Source organism: Medicago sativa, chromosome 3 (assembly GCF_051527215.1).
Source record: "Medicago sativa cultivar Bolivia chromosome 3, Bolivia_mono, whole genome shotgun sequence".
Classification (NCBI taxonomy): domain Eukaryota; kingdom Viridiplantae; phylum Streptophyta; class Magnoliopsida; order Fabales; family Fabaceae; genus Medicago; species Medicago sativa.
Window position 1 is genome coordinate 44,406,654 of NC_140751.1, and position 23,580 is coordinate 44,430,233.

General features: G+C 35.0%; 2 protein-coding genes and 2 pseudogenes across 3 annotated transcripts; 3 read left to right on the forward strand and 1 right to left on the reverse strand.

The window, feature by feature from the left end:
* The first annotated feature begins 822 nt into the window (after window positions 1-822).
* On the forward strand, window positions 823-7,353 carry LOC146937628 (uncharacterized; annotated as a pseudogene).
* A 76-nt stretch (window positions 7,354-7,429) lies between these two features.
* LOC146937629 (uncharacterized) lies at window positions 7,430-8,964 on the forward strand. Its single transcript, XM_085749481.1, has 2 exons — window positions 7,430-8,051; window positions 8,903-8,964. The coding sequence occupies exons 1-2, from the start codon at window positions 7,430-7,432 to the stop codon at window positions 8,962-8,964; spliced, it is 684 nt and encodes a 227-aa protein (XP_085605607.1).
* Window positions 8,965-10,838: 1,874 nt separating this feature from the next.
* On the forward strand, window positions 10,839-18,051 carry LOC146937630 (DEAD-box ATP-dependent RNA helicase 53, mitochondrial-like). The gene is made up of 7 exons (XM_085751845.1): window positions 10,839-11,253; window positions 12,573-12,700; window positions 12,821-13,232; window positions 14,014-14,112; window positions 14,382-14,606; window positions 15,646-15,807; window positions 17,134-18,051. Exons 1-7 carry the CDS (start codon window positions 10,906-10,908, stop codon window positions 17,434-17,436), a joined length of 1,677 nt encoding a protein of 558 aa, XP_085607971.1. The 5' UTR covers window positions 10,839-10,905; the 3' UTR covers window positions 17,437-18,051.
* A 1,474-nt stretch (window positions 18,052-19,525) lies between these two features.
* LOC146937631 (receptor-like protein EIX2) lies at window positions 19,526-22,406 on the reverse strand (annotated as a pseudogene). The gene is made up of 2 exons (XR_015033305.1): window positions 20,014-22,406; window positions 19,526-19,663 (listed from the first exon to the last, which is right to left on the reverse strand). The product of XR_015033305.1 is annotated as a receptor-like protein EIX2 (transcript).
* Between the last annotated feature and the right edge of the window lie 1,174 nt (window positions 22,407-23,580).

A 23,580-nucleotide genomic window follows, 5' to 3' on the forward strand; every position in this document is an offset into this window, starting at 1 on the left:
TCAATGCTGTGATGATGTTGCTGCCTTGTTGTTGTTGTTGTTGTTGTTGTCCCAATAATTATAATGATGTAAATGAAGTGAATTAAGATGAATATGCCACCTTTGAATAACTATGAAGTTGTGGATTACTTAACCTTGTTAAATAATGATTAAATGATGATATTAATGTTAGATATATGCTGTTGGTTATCTTTTATGAATTATAATTTGTTTTTAATGAATGTGAAATCTCACCCCTTCTGCGTATATGTTGCCTCGACCGTGGGTAATGTGCAGGTATTAAAGACTAGCTGTGCTCGTGAGTAGACTCCTCACATCGTGTCGTCTAGGATGCTCTGATACGTAACAGGATGGGGGTGTCTGATGGTTGTTTTTCCTTGTTACGTATTTTATTTGATAAATGTTGAACATTTTATGAAGACTATTTGAGATGTTAAGTTGTGGCCTTTTAATGCCAAAGATTTTATGAGACGTTGCAAAATAAATTCCGCTGTTTTGATTATTGAATTTTATAAGGACAGGTTACTTAAATAATAGTATTACCTATTATCATTATATTTGTTGGAAATGATGTATTGATGTATGTGATGCTCCGTTATGTTGATAAACTCTGATAATTTTTATGAAATTTTTAAGTTGGGAAAAACGGGGCATTACAATTGGTATCAGAGCAGGTCGGTCCGTCCGGCCATGTAGTGAGTCAAGTTGTGTCATTTTAGCAATTGGAATACCATTATTATGTTATTCTAAACGTTGTGTGTTGTGCAGTGAAGAAGAGTAGACCTGGAGGCTGCAAACCTTATCTGTTACAAGAGGACTAGAATGGCTGGAAGAAATGATGCTGCGATTGCTGCTGCTTTGGAAGCTGTAGCCCAAGCTGTGGGACAACATCCAAATGCTGGTGCTGGTGTGAATGCTGATGTGAGAATGTTGGAGACCTTTCTAAGGAATCATCCTCCTACCTTCAAAGGAAGGTACGACCCTGATGGAGCACAGACGTGGCTCAAAGAGGTTGAAAGAATTTTCAGAGTTATGCAATGTACTGATGATCAGAAGGTGCGTTTTGGTACGCATATGCTGGCCGAGGAAGCTGATGACTGGTGGGTGAGCGTTCAACCTATCCTAGAACAGAATGAAGCGGTTATCACTTGGGTTGTGTTTAGAGAAGAGTTCCTAAACAGATATTTTCCTGAAGATGTTCGCGGAAGGAAAGAGATCGAGTTCCTAGAGCTGAAGCAAGGAAACATGTCGGTGACAGAGTATGCGGCAAAGTTTGTGGAGCTGGCTCAGTTCTATCCACACTATACTGGAGACAATGCTGAGTTTTCTAAATGTATCAAGTTTGAGAATGGCTTACGTCCTGATATTAAGCGAGCCATTGGTTACCAACAGATCCGTGACTTTTCTGCGTTGGTAAGCAGGTGCAGAATCTATGAAGATGATTCGAAGACTCATTATAAGATTATGAATGAGAGGAAGGGTAAGCAGCAACAGAATCGAGGGAAGCCTTATAGTACTCCAGCTGATAAGGGCAAGCAAAGAGTGAATGATGAGAGAAGGCCTAAGAAGAATGAGACTCCTGCTGGGATTGTTTGTTATAAATGTGGAGAAAAAGGTCACAAGAGTAATGCTTGTGGTGCTACTGAGGTGAGAGGATGCTACCGTTGTGGTGTCAAAGGGCATACAGTTGCAGAATGCAAGCACGATGACACTATTTGTTTCAATTGCGGTGGGAAAGGACATATTTCTGCTCAGTGTACTGAACCAAAGAAGGCCCCGACCAGGGGTAAGGTTTTTGCTTTGACTGGTACTCAGACTGAGAATGAGGATCGTTTGATCAGAGGTACTTGCTATATCAATGACACTCCTTTAGTTGCTATTATTGATACTGGTGCTACACATTGTTTTGTTGCTTTTGATTGTGTTTCTAAGTTGGGCCTTCCTGTAACACCCCGTTTTCCCAACGTAAAAATTTCTTAAATAAAATCAGAGTTTTTCATCATAAAACGAAATGTCACATTTCTTAAAAAACATAAATGGAATAATAATTTATCCTTCAAAAATATAACAACATAATCTTTAAAACTTCGCAGCGGAATAGTTTGACAACTTAAATAATCTTTGGCACAAGGGTCTCAATATAAAATTTCATAAAACTTAGTTCAACATCAATTCTTGAAAGATTCATAAAGTAATACGTAAGGAATAGAAAGTAAAGACATAATCCCATCCCGTTACGTATCAGAGCACCTAAGACACACTTGTGAGGAGTCCACTCACGACCGCAACTAATCCTGGTTACCTGCAAGTTACCCATACGAAGAGCAACATTTCCAAGCAGAGGGGTGAGATTTCTCAAACAATAATATTAAGCATATAAATCATATAAAGTACATACAACAACTTAAACATCTTATAATTCATTAATCATATCTAATAACTTAAACTTCCTTAACTAGTGTCATTATCCTTCCTACATTAGTCATATACTTCATCAAGTAATCTCAATCATTATTCATAAAATATCTTATCTTAAATCATGATCATAAGCATCAATATCTAACACCAAATATAATCGTAAGCATCATCATATAATTCACATAAGTATCATTATCAAAACATAGCATTTATCGAAAGCAACTTCATAATCAAGTTCATAATCAACTTCATAAACAAACATCATCATTAAATCATAATCATCAAATCACAATCAAACTTCATAATCAAACCTCACTTAACTCGACAATGCGACTCAACTCGACTATGTAACTCTTAACATCTCAAATCATCTTAGCATCTTGACAACTTAACAACTTGACAACTCGACAACTTCACATCTTAAATCATCTTAAAACTTCTTGATATGCAAATGCATGTGGTACCATTCAACAACATAAATGAGCGTAATTAGGCTCTTCAACATGTGAGCATAAAGCTGCCGGGCCTAAAGCCCCCAACTTTAATGAGCACAAGGCTGCCGGGCCTAAAGCCCCCAACTTTAATGAGCACAAGGCTGCCCGGCCTAAAGCCCCCAACTTTAATGAGTATGCAATGGACTCAACTTCCTACAACTTAGACAACTTCATGAACATCTATGACATCCTAACATCTTGATATCTTGACAACATAACATCTTAATAACTTGATGACTTCATAACGACTTGACGACTTAACAACTCGTATCATCTTAACGTCTTAACATCTTAACATCTTGACAACGTATGGATCATATAAATAATTCATGTCATATCATAATATAACAATATCAAATGACAATAAACAACATCTTAAAACATCATATTCATCAATCATAAACAACTTCATATAACATCGTATTTAAACATCAACAATAATTCACTATGTATCTTTGTAAAAACATAATAAATTATCCACAACATATTTTCATGTCAAACCAAAACTATTGGAAAGATATCACAAATATCAACAACTTTCATGTTTACAACAAAGATCAATTCAAAACAGAAACATATGAACAAAACGCAAAAACATGAAACACCGTACAATTTTGCTAAGACCTCCATGTAGTATTTTCATCATAACTCACAGACCAAACATCATTTTCACGTCAAACCAAAGCCACTAGAAAGCTAACAAAATTATCTAAAACTTTCATATTTACGCCTAAGACCAATTCTGTACCGATCAATACCAGTTTTCATTTTAAATTCGGAAAAGTTGTGCTGAAAGTCCATAAAAATTTACTGTGACCTACGTGCAGTAATTTGACCATAACTCAAGTTCTATATATCGTTTTGACGTGAGACCAATGGCATTAGAAAGCTAACATCCATACCTACAACTTCCGTGTTTACACCTAAACCCAGTTCGGAACTTAAACTTGTCAAACTGAGACAATAAAAACGTGTTTTGTACGTTGACAGCAAAATCGCAGTTCAGCTGCGATTTCGCTTTGGGGAAATCTTTTCCACTTCTTATTCGATCCAATACTCTCCAAACTTGACCCTAATCATTACCCTATGATTGCCCTATCATTAGAACACTAATTATTCATCAACTTACTGTATGCAAATTCAAAGGGTTCTCAAATCTATTAACAACCTATTACAATTATTAAACCCTAATTCTCAAATTCTCACAAACTTTCCCCAACTTGCTAGATGCAATCTAATGATTTAACAACTTAATATTAATGCAAGATAGTCTCAACCTAACTTTAGATTAGTTCCTGAATCAGCGGCAGCGTTCTTCTTTCCTAAGGTCTTCTCCTCTTCTCTTGACTTTTCTCTCATCTTCTCTTCTTTCTTGTTCTCCTCTTTTTCAAAAAGCGGTTTCCGGTAAACTCTTTCTAACCCAAGCTTCTCTATTTATAATACTAAAATATTCTTCCCAAATCTATTTAGGCCCAACAACTTATTCTTCTTTCTATTCTAACCCCAAAATCCACTCACACTAATAATCCTCATATTCTAATAAATAATATTTCTCTACTAAATATATAATAATACACCAAATAACAAATATATTTCCACATAAAATAACAAATATATTTCTGCACCAAATAACATATATATTTCTACACAAAATAACAAATATATTTCTACACCAAATAACATATATATTATGCTAGTAAATACCAACATATAACATAACAAAATATCACTCAACAAAATATATTAACTAAATTATAAAAAGACATCTAATCTCAATAAATCATATATCCCTCATATAAATCATATAAATACATAAATATATTTTAAAACTAAGTAAAATAATTAAATAAAAAGGAGGGCGTTACACTTGGTATGTCTGATATGAATGGAGAAATGGTTGTCGAAGCTCCAGCTAAGGGTTCGATGACCACTTCTCTCGTCTGTTTACGTTGTCCTCTGTCTATGTTTGATCGTGATTTTGAGATTGATTTAGTATGTCTACCTTTGAGTGGAATGGATGTGATTCTTGGTATGAACTGGTTAGAGTACAACCATGTTCTCATTAATTGTTTTAGTAAGTCGGTGCGTTTCTCTTCTGCTGAAGAGGAAAGTGGAGCAGAGTTTTTGTCTACTAAGCAGCTGAAGCAGCTAGAACGCGATGGAATCCTAATGTTTTCTTTGATGGCATCCTTATCTTTGGAGAATCAAGCAGTGATCGATAAGTTATAAGTAGTGTGCGATTTCCCTGAAGTTTTTCCTGATGAAATTCCTGATGTGCCACCGGAAAGAGAAGTTGAATTTTCTATTGATCTTGTTCCGGGAACGAAGCCTGTGTCTATGACACCTTACCGTATGTCAGCCTCTGAGTTGGCTGAGTTGAAGAAACAGTTAGAAGATCTACTTGACAAGAAGTTTATTAGACCAAGTGTTTCACCTTGGGGAGCTCCAGTGTTGCTGGTTAAGAAGAAAGATGGCAGTATGAGGTTGTGTATTGACTATCGACAGTTGAATAAAGTAACTATAAAGAATAGGTATCCACTTCCAAGAATTGATGACTTGATGGATCAGTTAGTGGGTGCACGTGTGTTCAGCAAGATTGACTTGAGGTCGGGTTATCACCAGATTAAAGTAAGAGATGAAGATATGCAGAAGACGGCTTTTAGGACGCGATATGGACATTATGAATATAAGGTGATGCCTTTTGGTGTTAGTAATGCACCTGGTGTATTTATGGAGTATATGAATCGCATTTTTCATGCATTTTTGGATCGCTTCGTGGTTGTGTTCATTGATGATAATCTGATTTATTCTAAAACGGAGGAAGAACATGCTGAGTATTTGAAGATTGTCTTGCAAGCGCTGAAAGAAAAGAAGTTGTATGCTAAATTGTCTAAGTGCGAGTTCTGGTTGAAGGAAGTAAGTTTTCTTGGCCATGTTGTTTCTGGTAGTGGTATTGCAGTTGATCCATCTAAAGTTGAAGCGGTATCACAATGGGAGACTCCGAAGTCAGTTACAGAGATTAGAAGCTTTTTGGGTTTAGCGGGTTACTACCGAAGATTTATTGAAGGATTTTCTAAGTTAGCACTTCCGTTAACGCAGTTGACGTGTAAAGGTAAAACCTTTGTGTGGGATATTCATTGCGAGAACAGTTTTAATGAATTGAAGAAGCGCTTGACGACGGCTCCGATTTTGATCTTGCCGAAACCTGATGAACCTTTTGTAGTGTATTGTGATGCGTCCAAGTTGGGTTTGGGAGGTGTACTTATGCAAGATGGTAAGGTGGTTGCGTATGCATCAAGACAGTTGAGAACTCATGAACGAAACTACCCTACTCATGACCTTGAATTAGCTGCAGTTGTATTTGCACTTAAGATTTGGAGACATTACTTGTATGGTTCGAGATTTGAGGTGTTTAGTGATCACAAGAGCTTGAAGTATTTGTTTGATCAGAATGAATTGAATATGAGACAGCGAAGGTGGCTCGAATTATTGAAAGATTATGACTTTAGTTTGAATTATCATCCGGGTAAAGCTAATGTGGTTGCAGACGCCTTAAGTAGGAAGACTTTACACTTGTCGGCAATGATGGTTAAGGAGATGGAATTGCTAGAATAGTTTAGAGACTTGAGTTTGGTTTGCGAAATGTCGCCAAGGAGTGTGAAATTGGGGATGTTAAAGATCAACAATGAATTTCTGGATAGTATCAGAGAGGCGCAGAAAGTAGATGTAAAGTTGGTGGATTTAATGGTTGCAAGCGATCCTGCTGTAGACCGTGACTTTAAGGTTGATGACCAAGGAGTGTTGAGGTTTCGAGGAAGAATTTGTATTCCTGATAATGATGAGATGAAGAAGATGATCCTTGAAGAAGGCCATAGAAGCAGTTTGAGTATTCAGGTTTGAAGAAAATGTTTTGGTGGTCAGGTTTGAAGATGTATCAAGATTTGAAGAAAATGTTTTGGTGGTCAGGTTTGAAGCGCGACGTGGCACAATTTGTGTATGCATGTTTGACTTGTCAGAAGTCGAAAGTTGAGCATCAGAAGCCTGCTGGGTTACTGACACCGCTAGAGATTCCGGAATGGAAATGGGATATTATATCCATGGATTTTGTGACAAGTTTGCCGAATACCAACAAAGGGAATGATGCAATTTGGGTGATCGTAGATAGATTGACGAAGTCGGCTCATTTCATTCCAATTAATATTACTTTTCCTGTGTCCCAGTTAGCAGAGATTTATGTTAGAGATGTTGTGAAGCTACATGGTGTCCCATCGAGTATTGTGTCGGATAGAGATCCGAGGTTTACATCGAGGTTTTGGAGGAGTTTGCATGAGGCCTTGGGCACTAATTTGAAGTTAAGTTCAGCGTACCACCCACAGACGGATGGACAATCGGAAAGGACAATTCAATCGCTGGAGGATTTGTTGAGAGTTTGTGTGCTTGAGCAAGGTGGAACTTGGGATAGTTATCTACCTCTGATAGAGTTCACGTACAACAACAGTTACCATGCTAGTATTGGAATGGCACCCTTCGAAGCATTGTATGGACGGAGATGCAGAACTCCGTTGTGTTGGTTTGAATCCGGTGAGAGTGTGGTATTGGGACCAGAGATTATCCAACAGACCACCGAGAAGGTGAAGTTAATTAGAGAAAAGATGAAAGAGTCACAGGATAGACAGAAAAGTTATCATGATAAGCGCAGGAAGGATCTTGAGTTTCAAGAAGGAGACCATGTGTTTTTGAGAGTCACTCCGGTGACGGGCGTTGGACGTGCATTGAAGTCAAAGAAGTTGACTCCGAGGTTTATTGGTCCGTATCAGATTTCAGAAAGGGTCGGAATGGTTGCTTATAGGGTGGGTTTGCCACCACATCTTTCGAACTTGCATGATGTGTTTCATGTATCGCAACTTCGGAAGTATGTGCCGGATCCATCCCATGTGATTCCAAGAGATGATGTGCAGGTAAGGGATAACCTTACAATCGAGACCCTACCGGTGAGAATAGAGGATCGAGAAGTGAAGAGGCTTAGAGGCAAGGAGATACCTCTTGTGAAGGTCGTTTGGGAAGGAGCAGCTGGTGAAAGTTTGACTTGGGAATTGGAGAGTAAGATGCGAGAATCTTACCCGGAGTTGTTTGAACAAGGTACGTTTACGACGACGTAAATATTCTAAGTGGGGGAGAGTTGTAACGCCCACTTTTTCATAATTAATATTTAAGCGATTTATGTCTTTTTATTAGAATATTATGTGAATTATTATATATATTTATAATGGTAGAAGATATGTTAATAATATAAGTATTTTCTTAAGTGGGGGAGAAATATTGTTATTAGTAAAAATAATTAAATTATTAGGGGAAAGAGTAAGTTGTGATGAGAAGAGCAATTAGGGAAAGAATAAAAGTCTGTAATTGGGAGAGAAAATTAGAACACGTACAACAGAGAAAAGAAGAGAGAAAGAGGAGAAGTCAGGGAGAACCCTAAAGAACGAAGAACGCGGCTGTTGGATTTCAGAAACATAATCTAAGGTAAGGGTGAGACTAACTCTCATTATTAACAAGTTTTGATTCATAGGAAGTAGTCAATTGTTGTAGGTTTAAGGGATTGGGATTAGGTCCAAAAGTCATTAAAATTGGAAGATTTAAGTGAATTGTTATGTAATTTGATGTAAATAGATGTTAATCAATCATAGAGAACGTTTAGACATCGATTCTGGATGATTTAGAGACTTGGATAGTGGAATTTTGGGTGCTGGGTGAAGGAGAGAGAGCTGCGACAGAACCCTGTTCTGTCATCGCTCGTAGCTGCGAGTGATCCTACTCGCACCTGCGAGTAACCCCTTAGCTCGCAACTGCGAGCAATGTTATACGCGACTGCGAGCTTCCCTGTTGAGCTCGCCATTGCGAGTTGTTTAGCTCGCCACTGCGAGTTAGTGCAGTACAGACTTGATGTTGTGCGAAATTGTGTCTTTTCGCCCGTTTCTTTGATGAATTAGTTTCTGATGCTTATATTAGTGATGATGCTGCTAATTATGATGTTCCAGTGATGCTGTTTTGACGTAATGAGTTTTTGTGAATTATTTGTTAATTAATTTAACATTAAAAATGAAGATTGTTGCATTTAGAGTCGAGTTGTTGCATAGTCAGCGATGGGGGCTTAATGCCTGACAGGTTCTTATGACCTTAGCGATGGGGGCTTAATGCCCTGGTGGTACCACATGCATGTTGATGTTGTCTTAGTTGTTGTTGATGTTGTTGTTGCATTGTAGAGTCATCATAACTTAAAATAAATGATCAATGCTGTGATGATGTTGCTGCCTTGTTGTTGTTGTTGTTGTCCCAATAATTATAATGATGTAAATGAAGTGAATTAAGATGAATATGCCACCTTTGAATAACTATGAAGTTGTGGATTACTTAACCTTGTTAAATAATGATTAAATGATGATATTAATGTTAGATATATGCTGTTGGTTATCTTTTATGAATTATTGTTTGTTTTAATTGAATGTGAAATCTCACCCGTTCTGCGTATATGTTGCCTCGACCGTGGGTAATGTGCAGGTATTAAAGACTGTGTTCGTGAGTAGACTCCTCACATCGTGTCGTCTAGGATGCTCTGATACGTAACGGGATGGGGGTGTCTGATGGTTGTTTTTCCTTGTTACGTATTTTATTTGATAAATGTTGAACATTTTATGAAGACTATTTGAGATGTTAAGTTGTGGCCTTTTAATGCCAAAGATTTTATGAGACATTGCAAACTAAATTCCGCTGCTTTTGATTATTGAATTTTATAAGGACAGGTTACTTAAATAATAGTATTACCTATTATCATTATATTTGTTGGAAATGATGTATTGATGTATGTGATGCTCCGTTATGTTGATAAACTCTGATAATTTTTATGAAATTTTTAAGTTGAAAAAAACGAGGTGTTACATTAACCAATCATGTTGTATGCCACATCATTTAAAATATGTAAAATTATAATTTTAAGTACGTAAATCTAAGCGAGGGAATACGATTGGGTGATTTTAAAATAAGGGGACCAATTTTGTAAATGCATGTAGATAAGAGACCAAAACATTAATTAAATCTAAAATAATTGTGATAGTACTTTTGACATGTCGTACTCTGAAATTCAAAAATTTCAAATATCTATATCATATTCCATCTGAATCCGTTATATCTAGCTTCATAGCATTCATGGACTAAAATGAGTATACCACCAAATTGGTCTCTATTTCTGTAAACCACTCTCAAATTAGTCATTGACTCTATTAATATTTCAAAATAATCTCTATCTTTGTCAAACGTTTCTCAATTAATTCTCTCCGTTAGTATCCTTCATGCGATAAAAACATAAAGCCAATGACTTAACCAAGAAAAAATTGACAGAGAGAGAAATTTGTTTGAAATAGTAACAGTGTTGAAGACTAATTTGAGAAAATCTCACATAAAACCAATTCAATGGTTTATGAAAAGAATAATGATATTTGTACAACCTTTGAATGACAACATTTTTTTTAGTCAAGTAGTCTAATGGTTAGAACTCACCTTTGAATTACAACATTTTACTATATTCTTATTGTTAAAAGAGTAGAGAGAGAAAATGGAAGAGAAATAGTAAAAACGTAATGTGAGTATTAAAGAAAAAGTTATTCAAAATTGTTACAAAATTGTTGTACAAATATTATTTCTTTTGTTAGAAATGTCGTTTAGTATAAATGTACGTGAAACATGGAGCATTAAGTCAAATTCAAATATATGAACCATATCCATATGATCAATTACCTTGACCAAATTTTCCATGAATCATACGGTGCTCATTACGTAAGTACATAATAAATCAAGAAGACTCCACCACACACGATTACTACTCCCAAAACCCTTAAACCTAAAACCCTACAACCTCAAAACCTTCATTTCATTTTTCACCTCCTTCATTTTCATTCACCTTCCTAACAAAAAAAAAAAAAACTCCATTTCTCTTCCAATGACAAGCACGATTCTCAGAAGATCCTCTTCCATATTCTCACGGCGTTTCTTCGTCGCCGCCGTTGAACAACTTCCGATCCGTCACAGTAGCCTCGCCTTGTTGTCCTCCGCCGTCAACGGCAAAGTAGGAGAGAGGCTGTTTCACGCGAAATCTGGACCGTTGAACTTCCACTCGTCGCTGGTATCTCGTGGTGCGCAGCTTGCTGTGGATTACGATCACGCGGAACACGATGATGGTTGCGGTGTCAATGGTGATGAAGGATTGGAGATCGCGAAGCTTGGGATTTCTAAAGAGATCGTGAATGCGTTGGGGAAGAAAGGGATCGCAAAGCTATTTCCCATTCAGGTATGGTTTAATTTCGAATTTCAGTGAAAATTATTATTATTATTATTATTTTGGAATTATTGTTGTTTTTTTTTTTTTTGTTGGGACCGATTTTGTTATTATTTTGAACTTTTTTTAACAGGTTATTAGTTATGGATCAGAAAGTAATGGATTTTTTTTTAAGCCTAATAGATGTTACAAAATTTTATGAATGAAGACATTCAGTTACTTATTTGATTGAGTAAATAAAGATAAAGGGCCAGTATGGATTGGCTTTTTTTAGCTTATGTAAATAAATAAGCTTTTATGTAGAATTCATAAGCTTGCCAATGTAGTTTATGAAAAAACAACTTATGAAAATACAATTTGTATTTTCATTAGTTGGAACTTATGAATTAACATAAGAGTAATGATATTTTGACATCCATTTGATGACAACTTTGTTGACAACCTTGTTTTTCTCACTTCTTATTGGTCAAAAACAATGGAGAGAGAAAAAGGAAGAGAGAGGATAACAACATCGTGTGAGTATGAAAGAGAAAGTTGTCAAAAAGTGGTTGTCAAAATATCATTTCTCTTAACATAAAAGCTTATTTCTTTGTATAAGCTATTTTTCAGAAGCTAAAAAAGAAACCAATCCAAACAGGCCCAAAGTCTACTAGTCCTTAACTCAACGGACAAAAATAACAAAATTGTTAGGTTCGAACCAGCTCCTCCACTTGCGTATGTGAGTTCCCAATGACTATTGTCGTAGTCTATGTACCAATAAAATAAATAAATAAAGATAAAAGAGCATTTACCAATAATTGATTGGTCCAAGTGAGTGGTAAGGAATTTGAGCCTTAAGTAAGGGGTCAGGGGTTGTTCCCTTACTCTTGCATATATATTTTGGATTAGTTTTTGAAGAAAATCGTTTTTAATCGAAGGTTGGAATAAAAAATGTCTTTTTATAATTTCAAAAGTTTGGTTGAAAAAGAAGACATCTTTGCATTTATAAATAATTCACGAACAGGCAAATGTCTGTGTTTATAAATATTTCACGAAAACGAGTTTTCCTTATATTAGTTGTAGCAACTAGATTAGAAGCAGCAACTCAAGTAGCATCAGCAGTAGTTGTAGACAACTGTGCTGAAATGAGTTGATATTCATTCAAAAATACCTGTGCGTGTGTCTGTTATTATTCTTAAATTTTCTTTTAAATATTTTGAGCTGAAAAAGAAGCCAACACAGTGTTTATTCGCAGCGTTTTTAGGAAAGCCAATTCATACTTACTAGTGCTGCTGTCAGAAATCTTAGTAACTTGCAGCTTGAGCTTCTCTTATAATTATTATTTATTGTAGAGAGCTGTGCTGGAACCTGCAATGCAAGGGAGGGATATGATTGGTCGAGCCAGAACAGGAACTGGGAAAACTCTTGCTTTTGGGATACCCATCTTGGATAAGATTATTAAGTTTAATGCTAAAAATGGGTTGGTTATTTTATTGATACTTGCAAAATACTTTAAATTGATTCTGTAGCCTTATTTTTCTGGTTGGTAGATCTTTACTTTTGTCTAACTATTCAATTTTTTTGTGGTTGATTATGGCAGCAAAAGAAGGGATCCTCTGGCTTTGGTGTTAGCACCAACTAGAGAACTTGCACGACAAGTTGAAAAGGAATTCAAGGATGCTGCACCTAACTTGGAAATAATTAGTCTTTATGGGGGCATGCCTATTCAGCAACAAATTAGCAAACTTGGTAGTGGCGTAGATATTGTAGTCGGCACACCTGGACGTGTTATTGATCTTCTCAAAAGGGGTTCACTGAAACTGAAGGATGTTAATTATGTTGTTCTTGATGAAGCTGATCAGATGCTTCAAGTAGGATTTCAAGAAGCGGTGGAGACTATCTTGCAGAAGTTGCCTTCTAAGCGTCAAACTCTTATGTTCTCGGCAACAATGCCTTCTTGGATAAAGAATCTTACGCGCAATTACCTAAACAAACCCTTAACAATTGATCTTGTAAGTATGCAAATCTGTTTTGGGCATGGCAAGTAGGAGGATATCGCAGTTTCCAAATGATATTTTTTATTTAGATTGTGCCTAGTCTGGTAATGATATGGGCCAAAGGGTTTATGAGGATAAATTTATGAATACCTAACAAAAGCTTAATATTTGGACTCCATCAAGAAACAAAATCTTTTTGAGTAGTAGTACCCTACACCATTTTTTTTTTAATTAAAGGTACAAAAAAAGTTTCATAATAGCACTGAAAATTACAAAAAACAAATTATTCGTACTATATTCCTCAAATTGTTCCAGAAACTAGCATATTCTGTCTCTTCAACTTGCTAATTCTTCACATCTTTTAATAGTATTGAGCAACAAGTACTACCCTGTCTCCCCGATAAATGCAGAGTTAAGTATGTTAAAAAAATATAGGCTATGTAGACCATTGTAGCTGGGCGAATTTTTAGGAACAATTTCATTATGTAGAATGTAGATTCGTATATTTTGATTATATTTGTGGGTTTCACTGGCTGCGTTCTTACCCTTAAAAAGAAATTTTAGTTTTACATTCGTGATTCGATAAATATTTTTATGGTTTCATTACTTTATAATATTTTTTTGGAATTTTTGCTGTTTTACGAGATCTCCGTACAATTTATTTGCTTGATGTTTCTGCAATGCTTTGTTTCTTAGTACATATTTTTAGACTATTGTTGTTACTTTATAAAAATGAAGAGTAGATAATAATATTTGAGATTGAAAATTAATCTGTTTGAGGTTTGATGTATATTAGGTTGGAGATTCTGATCAGAAGTTGGCAGATGGAATTTCACTGTACTCCATTGCATCTAATGCCTATTCTAAAGCAGGAATTCTTGCACCTCTTATAACAGTAAGACTCCATATTATATATTTTCTCACGATTTTTGGGTTATATATGATTAATGATTGCTATTATTGTTTTTGTTTATTATATAACACACTATTTTAAAATTTATTTACTTATTTTTGTTTACTAAAAGTGATTACAATTAATTTAGCTGCTTCTTCAAAAAAAAAAAAAAAAGTGACTGCAATTGAGTTTGTCAGAGCTTTATTTGTCTCCCTGCAATCTTGTCACTATACTTGCTTTTGTAGTCTTAATGATCTATCCTCTGATAGGAACATGCTAAAGGAGGAAAGTGTATTGTTTTCACTCAAACCAAACGTGATGCTGATCGTCTATCACATATAATGGCAAAAAGCATTAAATGTGAGGCCTTGCATGGAGATATTTCACAAACTCAGAGAGAAAGAACTCTTACTGGCTTTAGAAACAGCTATTTCAATGTTTTGGTGGCAACTGATGTTGCTTCCCGTGGGCTTGATATACCAAATGTTGATCTTGTAAGTTCTACTTTGCTAAATTTTTTGTTTTAAATCGTGTGTCACGCTATCACTTCCATTCCTTGTTTCTGGATAGTTGATTGAAGTTCAAGTACAACATCTAGTTTCTACATGATAGTACCTCCATTCTTATGACCTTTCGAGAATATATTTGAGATAGTTTGTTAACTACATACGACCATGGTGTGGTACCGTTGAGTAGCAAAAATAAAATGTTCCTGTAGGTGTGGGATATTTCCATTTTTTAATTTGAACTTTCCAAATATTTGAATGAGAAGGAGATATATATGATCATGTTTCCTTTTAAGTTGTTTCTTATTTGAGGAGTATAGCTACTCGTGCTCACCTGTGCTCGTTAGGACCTAGTGTAGGCAATGCTAACTAACTAACTAACTAACTGCAGTTGCCAGTTAGTTAGAGTTAGTTAGACCATCCGCAACAGAGCACCCAAAAATGGGTGCTTATAGGGGTCATCTGGGTCCCTATCATTAATTTTACGGTAATACTTAAATAAGCACCAATTTTCTCCAACCCAGCACCTCAAAAGAAATTATTTAATAGGTCCCACAAATAATTCTATATCATTATATTTCAACAAAATTTATTTAATTTATTAAGATTTATTAAATAGGACCCGCGAAAATTGAAGAGAGAGAGGGTGCTTCCATAGCTACCATTCTCCATAGGCACCCATATATTTTACTCCACAATGGGGGGTGCCTATTTAATATGGTGCTAAGTAGGTTAAGCACCCATCATTGTGGATGGTCTTAATCACATTCCAATCGAATTACAACAATTTATAAATAGCTAACAATTTATAAACATTCTACAATTCTCCTTTAGGAGCTTCTGCTAAGCATTCAAAAATTCATCATGGCTAATAAATTTTTCACACATTCAGCAATTTGTCTCTAATCTGAATGTTGTTTTCTTAATATGATTATTTGTGTATATGCAAACACTTCATCATTGACACTAACATCCATTGTTACTCAATTCGTTATTATGTGATTATTTGACCTTGGTTTCCTCACAGGTAATACATTATGAACTTCCAAATAATTCAGAGATATTTGTTCATCGATCTGGACGAACAGGACGTGCCGGTAAGAAAGGAACTGCTATTCTTGTCCACACAGAAAATCAATCCAGGGATGTAAAGACAATTGAGAGAGACGTTGGATGTAAATTCACAGAGGTGGCTTCTTTACTTCCTTTTCGTATGCATCTTATATTTTTTACTCGAAGTGGTTTTTTCTTTCTTTCTTTCTTTCTTTTCTTCTAATTTGTTGCCAGACACATGGATAGTCTATATCATCTTTTGCCATAAATCCAGCTCATGTTTCATGATAAATATCCATGTTGTTATTAGTATGTCATAGAATCATGGAAAACAATCATTATATTTTACCACGGTGTTATTTTACATTTGTGCACTAATTTTTGATAAATCTCAAGTTGCCGAACATCTTAATCAAATCCAGTCTGTGTTTTCTATATCTGAACTAAGTTCTGCCAGTGAAGTATTGTGCTTAAATTGAGGAATTCAGCTTATCAATCTTTAGTAGCTTATATGCTGGATATTATCTTAGATCGTTTCAAAGGATTATAACTTATAAGTATGTACATACACATGAATCCAAGTTTGATGGGCTACTTTACCTTTAGCTTTCATAATATAAATGGTGAGTGGGAGGGATAGAGCTGCAAAATTCAAGAGTGAAACCTTTTTGAGAATGAATAAAACTTTATCGGTTTAAAATACCAGTAATACTTGTCCATTTTCCATATTGGCCAATTTTATTTTCGTAATAGTATTAAAATATATATTAATACTTGTTTTGAATTAAGTAATTATACCTTGTAAGCTATTGGTGCTGGAATGTTATTAGTAGAGTTGCCAGACCAGAAGATCTTTGTTGTAAGATGTCAAGGTAGATGCCAAAAATTCTAAACTGTGTTGGTTTGCTTGGAAGTGATCTCAAAAGGCTGAAGTTCTCAACTTTTATTGGATAGTTAGTAAGAGGAAGTTGAGTTTTGTCTCAATTTTTAGGAACTGGAAATAGCTGTCCATGCTTTACACCTGTTTGAATGCTTTGCCCAGCATATTCTCAATAACTTCTTGTGAACAAAGAAAATTGAGAAACGTTTATAAGCATGATACTAGAGTTGGTTATTATGATCATGAGGTGGCTAGATTTGCATTTATATCATGAGTTCTCATTTTAACCAAATTGGTAGCACACAATTGAGGCCTTTATCAAACTGTTATACGATAAATGGGCAGTACATAAAATGACATTCCAATGGTGGACATTTATTATTGATCTCTGGTGTTGAGTGTGGTGTTACAATTGTATCTACATGTGCATATTATACATTCTTGTATGCTCAGCATGATAAACGTCAAATCATACTTCGCAATTATTTTGCGCTTCTATGCTAACATTTTAGGTCTCTGATCACTATGCTTTATAATTGTGTAATGACTAACTGCTAGCATCTTACATGTATTTTTGTTCAGTTACCAAAGATTGCTGTTGAAAGTGGATCAGCAGACATGTTTGGCAGCATGAGTAGTGGTCGATACGGCTCTTCGGGAGGTAGGGATCGTCGATCAAGTAGTAGTTCTGGATCTGGCCGAAATGGCTATGGGAAATCCAGTGGTTTTGGTGGCTCTAGTTCAAGGAAGTCAGGAGGGGGATTTGAGGAATTTTCTGGTAAAACGGATAAATATGGTGGTGGAGGATTTAGCAGTTCAAGTCGTTCCAGTGGCTTTGGAAAGTTTAGCTCAGGTAAATCTGGGAGATATGGTGACAGAAATTGAAGCCAGAACCTAGGAGATTCAAGGCTGTGACTTTGCTGCCTTTGGGGATAAGCCAAATAATAACAGTTAAAATAGAGGAAGCCCATTTTAACTCCTGGAAAGTGCACGCCATCTTCACTTGATGGTTTAATTTTGGCTTCTTGCTTACTTTAGTTTAGTGTCCTCATCTAGTATAACTTCAAGCATCTTGCCTAATCCCCTTATCACTTGATATGGAGAAAGTTACGGCGCGTGAATGATACATTCTGCTTTGAGGCATGCAATTTTTCTTGGACAGTCTTCAGCTCATCCTGAATTCCATCCACAGGAAAGTGAGTAGGAGTGCTGCATGTTCCAGCCCGTACGATGCTTTTTTTTTTTGGATTAGTTTCATGCACCGGGTGTGCCTTCGGCCTTGGCAATCTTGAAGAGCAACCTTTATATAGCAATGGCAATATGTTTCATTTGGTAGCTGTTCCGTGAAGTATGTAATGGGCTGAGATACAACATTTTAGAAATAGGTAGGTGCAATCTTGTCCGCAATATAGTTGTTATATAGGGAAGTTCTCATCATCTGTGTAATAAACTATATTTTTGCTACATTTCCGGGAATTAATGATATATTTTCGTTGTTTACATTCTGGGTGGGTTGTGTTGGATTGGAAACAAATTTGCATGACTACCTTGAAGATCATCTCACAAGGAACTGTTTATTGAGAAAATGGAAACCGGTTGAAGTAGATGTTTTTGTTAATGATAACATGACTGTAATTACTTTATTTATCTATTCGTTGCTTTATTTTTTATTTTTTATTTTATTTTTCGGTGAATTGTTCCATAATTTGGTAGGAGCTTGAATTCCTGCTTCCAGTTTTCCTGGATGATTTTAAAAAAAAAGGGTGCTGAGTTGGTCCACCCATTTTTTTCACAAGCTCCTTTGCCTCATCTAGTGTTTCTCTTTTTAAGATGCTCCTTATGAACAAAAGTTAGGCACCAATGGTCACTTCCCTTTCTTACATCATTTAGAACAGTGGGTGCCCTATCTTTGAAACTTGAGATGCTGCAACCATCCGCAGCTTCTATTTTTTTGTTGAAAGAAAGAACCTTCCTCAGCTTATTTAGTGTGATTCTAATTTCAGACCACTTTTTTTAATAAATTTTGAACTAAATACATTAACTTTTGTTAACTAATTTTTACTTAAATTTTTGGATGGAGACAGTATATAATACGTATTATCAACTAAAAAAATTTGGTGTCCCCTTAAATCTACCCCCTTGAGCGGTTCCCTATTTTAACCGTAATCAAACATCTCAAACCATATCCTCATAAGAGTTTAATTGGTTTTTTTCTTTCTTTTTCGGGTGTTGTTTTAGTTTTCGCTTTTATTTCTCTTTAGAAGAGATTCTTTGTTTTTGTTACTATTTGACCTGAGTATTTCTTGTGCTTAAACTTTTATTTATGTTTGTACTCTTGTAGAAGATTTTTCCTTTTTATATATAATATATATTTGTCATTAAAAAAAAATCTCAAATAAAAAAATAAATAAATTAAGACACCCCATTCAATTCTAACAAAATGGAACATACATCAATTGGAACCACAATGTCTTCGAAGATAACATTACCACGATTAAAGAGTTGTCTGAAAGTGCTATCAAAATGTTTTCCTCCTCATAATAATGATTAACTTTAAGCAGTATTTGTTATCTCTTTATTGAATTAAGTTATAAGATTGTATGTACCATCATATCATAAATTAGACTTTCAGACACTTCAAAAAAATTTAGCGACTTCGAATCCATTTATTTTAGATATGACATTATTGGTTTTTTATTTTGTACTACAAATCAAATCAGATGGCATCTTCACATAATGTAGATTTTTAAGCAACCAAGTTTTTACACAAACTCATATTCTGCAACTATCTGAAGAGATGTACATAACATGAGGAATTCACAATGTCCAAAATCACAACATTTTGCATAAGGATATAGAACCTGAGTTGAGAACAAACCACAAGAACAGTTGACAACTTGAATGCAACCATTCCCCGATTTGTATACACAGTTTTTCAATAAACAAAAACATTACGACAAGTGAAAGATGAATTCAGCAGAAATAGTGGTATAGTCACAAATGATACCATCTCATACAACTCTTAATTATATCCATCACAATACTGGCTCTGTTGGGAAAGTTATATCTATGATTTGCAAAACAATGCAAGATCTTCCACATGCATAATCACCTGAGAAAATATGAAGCAAATGAAATGAATATAAGTTATGCATATAACTACATAATAAAAAAAAAAAAGGAATATATGTTAACTAGTGCCGTCGGGCACAAGTTAAGGATTTTAAATGGTAACTTTTAATGAAAGTTTGTTTAGTTAGTGTATTGGAAATTGAAAACTTAACATTTTAAAAGAATAATTACTTAATTTAGAATACTTAAAGAGTGTCTGGAGACACTCGTTAACAAGACCCTAAAAAAACTATTGTATAGCTTGATCAATAAAAGATGTCATACATAAACTACGAATAATACAAATTACTCTATAGTTTGATTAATAAAACATAAAGTAGGTCCACTAACCTTCACTAGCAGGAGCTCAACTTCTGTGAAAGCTATTTAACTTTACCATCAAAGTTACATACAGCTTGTCGCCCACTCCATCAATAAACCGATAGTATGTGTGCCTCCATTTCCTAATAAGAAACAAAGAACCACAAATACCCCAGAAACCTACTGCAAATCCAACTCCTAAGCCTAGTATCATTATCTTCACTTTTTGTAGATAGTGTAGCGTTTTTAGGATTTTCTTTTGTGGTACAGTTTTTAAGAGGAGCTCCGCATAATTTTGGATTGCCAATGTAGCTCGATGCATTAAAACTTAGAGGTTGAGTTCCTATCGGGATTTTTCCTTCAAAATTGTTGCAAGACAAATTCAAATAACCCAAAAAGTTTAAGAGAGACACACTATGAGGAATTTCACCAGAAAACTTATTATTAGAGAAGTCAAGAGATTCCATATTTTTCATGCCACCAATCGTCTTTGGTATTTTTCCACTGAAATTATTGTGAGATAAGTTTAAGGTTTGAACTTGAACAAGCCAAAACAATTCCAATGGCACTTCTCCAGACAAATTATTGGCTGAAAGGTCAATAGTTCTCCTTTCCAAGTTAACATCATACACATAATCTTGACCTTTTGTAAACAACTCAATTGTAGCCAGATACCATGAATTCAAGTGAAAAGTAATCATATTAGTCAAGTTATAGACATACTTTGGCATAGATCCTGAAAGTTTGTTATGTGCAAGGTCCAAATGAAACAAAGAAGAGAGATTGAATAATTGTAGTGGAATACTTCCTTCAAATTGGTTAGCTCTCAATATGACAACTCCTATGTTTTGTGACATCTTGATTGGTATGGTTCCAGAAAATTCATTTTCTCCTAAGTTAATCACTTGTAATTGTATCAAATCAAAGAGGTGCACTGAAACTTCACCAAACAACCTATTACCCCACAAGTTAAGGTAAGTTAAATCTTTCAAGTTCTTCCAACTATGTGGAATTGTTCCTGAGAAGGAGTTGTAAGACAAATCAACTACTCGGGCAATTGGTGATATGTTCGGGAGTCCTCCTATGAAATTATTATGATCCAACGCTAACCATGAACAATTTAATGTTAGGTTAGAAATGTCTTCGGAAATCGAATTGTTTGACAAAAGAAGTTCAACGAATATTCTTTCTGTAAGGCTTGAGAAGTCTACGAATGAAATTCCTGAGCTTGATAAGTCGAGATATTGCAATGACTTTTGTGTATATATCCAGGATGGAATGTTTGGACCTTGGTTTGTATTGTCCAAATAAATTTCAGTTAGTTGAAATGGAGGAACCCAATCCAAATCAAATTGGAATACAACACTTAATCTTCTCATGTTTAGTATATCTAAACTAGAGAGTTTGGAAAAAGTTAAACTTGAAACTTCACCAGAGAAATCATTATTGCCAATAGATAAGGAATTTAAAGATGAGAGGTTTCCTAGAGTTGAAGGAATGAAACCACTTATCATGTTCATTGAAAGATCAAGGTCTTGAATATGTGCTAGTTGGCCTATTCCATCTGGAATTGATAGTTGTAGCTGGTTTTGAGAGATATCAAGGTGTCTTAAATGTTGAAGGTTTAACAAGCTTGAAGGTATCTCACCATGTATATTGTTCCATGAAAGGTCAAGATACTTGATATCTTTGGTGAGATTTAAAAACCCGTTAGGTAATTGAAAGGTTAAATTGTTGTAAGAAAGATCAAGAGTTACAATTGAAGACGAATTCGAATACTCAATAGATGTGTTGATCATGAAGTTGTTCAATTTACAAGAACTCAACCGCAATTCTAATAGTGAAGGAAGTGTATTCATTGCCTGAATCCAATTGGTTTCCTTATGAAGATCAAGTCCACTTAGGTTGAGATACTTCAAGGAAGAAAGTGGAAAAAGCCAATGAAGATTATTCATACTTATGTGAAGAGTATCGAGGCTGAGGGAGGATAAGTCAAGGTAGACAAGGTTAGATGCATGTGTGAGGTTTTGTTGAATGGATGGAATTCTTATTAGGTCAAATTCATTCCAGCTCAAATCTAAGTAAATTATAAACTCAAGTTCTAGAATACAAAGATTCATCTCACCTTTCAAGACTTTGATTGGCACATCATCAAAATTAGACTGCCCTTTGAGATCGAGTTTTGTAACTCTTCCGGTAATGTTGTCGCATTGGACTCCTTCCCATGCACAACAATCTTTTTCAGTTGACCACGTTGATATCCGACTAAAACTATCATTGATGCCTTGTTTGAAGGTTAACAATGTCTCTTGATCCTTCTCATTGCATCTAACCAATCTGTGATCATTGTTAGATATGCTTTTGTGGAATGTGATTACAAATAAAAGTAGAAGCAAAATAAGTGACATTTGTGTGGTCATCATGAATGAATGTTTGGATGAGAAGAGAAAAATAATTATAATTTAAATAGGTATGTGATTGCTAGAAACAATTGTTGGTAGCTTGTCCTCATGAGCTTAGCTCAGTTGGTAAGGACAATGCATAACATATGCAAATATGCAAGGTTAGGGGTTCAAACCTGTTTACACTGATTTTTGGTAAACAACCGCTGGTTTAAAATTAATTACTTGCAAGATCAACCAGTAAATCTTAAGGACATATTGTGCTTTTGTTATTTTCCAGAATTTGTAATTATTCTTCAAGAACATAGAAAACTTATGAAGATAACTTATCAAATTTAACCCAGTTAAACCCGTCGAAGTTACTTTCAAATGAAATAAAAGGAATTGCTTGAATAAAACAAGTAAACTGCAAAGATGCTTAAGAAAATAAACTTAAATTGCATTGATTGAATGTAAATTGGTACACATATTCATACATTGCAACTTGTGACTCGTTTCTCTCTTCCATGCGGATAATTTGAGTGTAATTTTTGTGTATGATTGGATTGTGACCTCTTTCTCTTGCGAGAAACTACTATTTATACTAATAGAAATAACTACCTAAATTTGAATTTGAAACTACAACTGCTATAAACTAACAACACTTATCTATTCGATTTGAATTTCGAATGTATGTGCCTTGGAAATATCCGTTGCTTGACCTTATCCGAAACAAACTGCTTTTCGATACTCACGTCTGTCGAACTGAAACACGCGCTTCGAGCATTTCCAGCAAGTCCAACTTCGATTTAAATACATAAGAATAAGAGAGCATTCTTCATTTCTTCGATTATAAGGTCAACCTTGGTTTGACTGCATTTAAGATAGCTCTTTAAAAATATTAGCTAACAAAACCTCGGCCACCACAAAAAAAAATTTGTTGGTAGCTTAATGACATTTGTTAGGAGAATCTAGTGCGATTATATAAGATATTTCCTAATGGGAAAGCATGAAAAAAGAAATAACACAAAAGAAAATGGCATGGAAAAAACAGGGGAAGACTTTGAATTTTGAAGTCAGTGATATGAATGTTGTCGAGAACTCGGCTGTGTTTTACATGACAAAACCAAGTTTGGAAGGAAAAAAATGAATGTTAGCTAGTGGAAAACAGAAATGATATTTGTGCGACTTTATTGAAATTTTTTGAACAATTTTC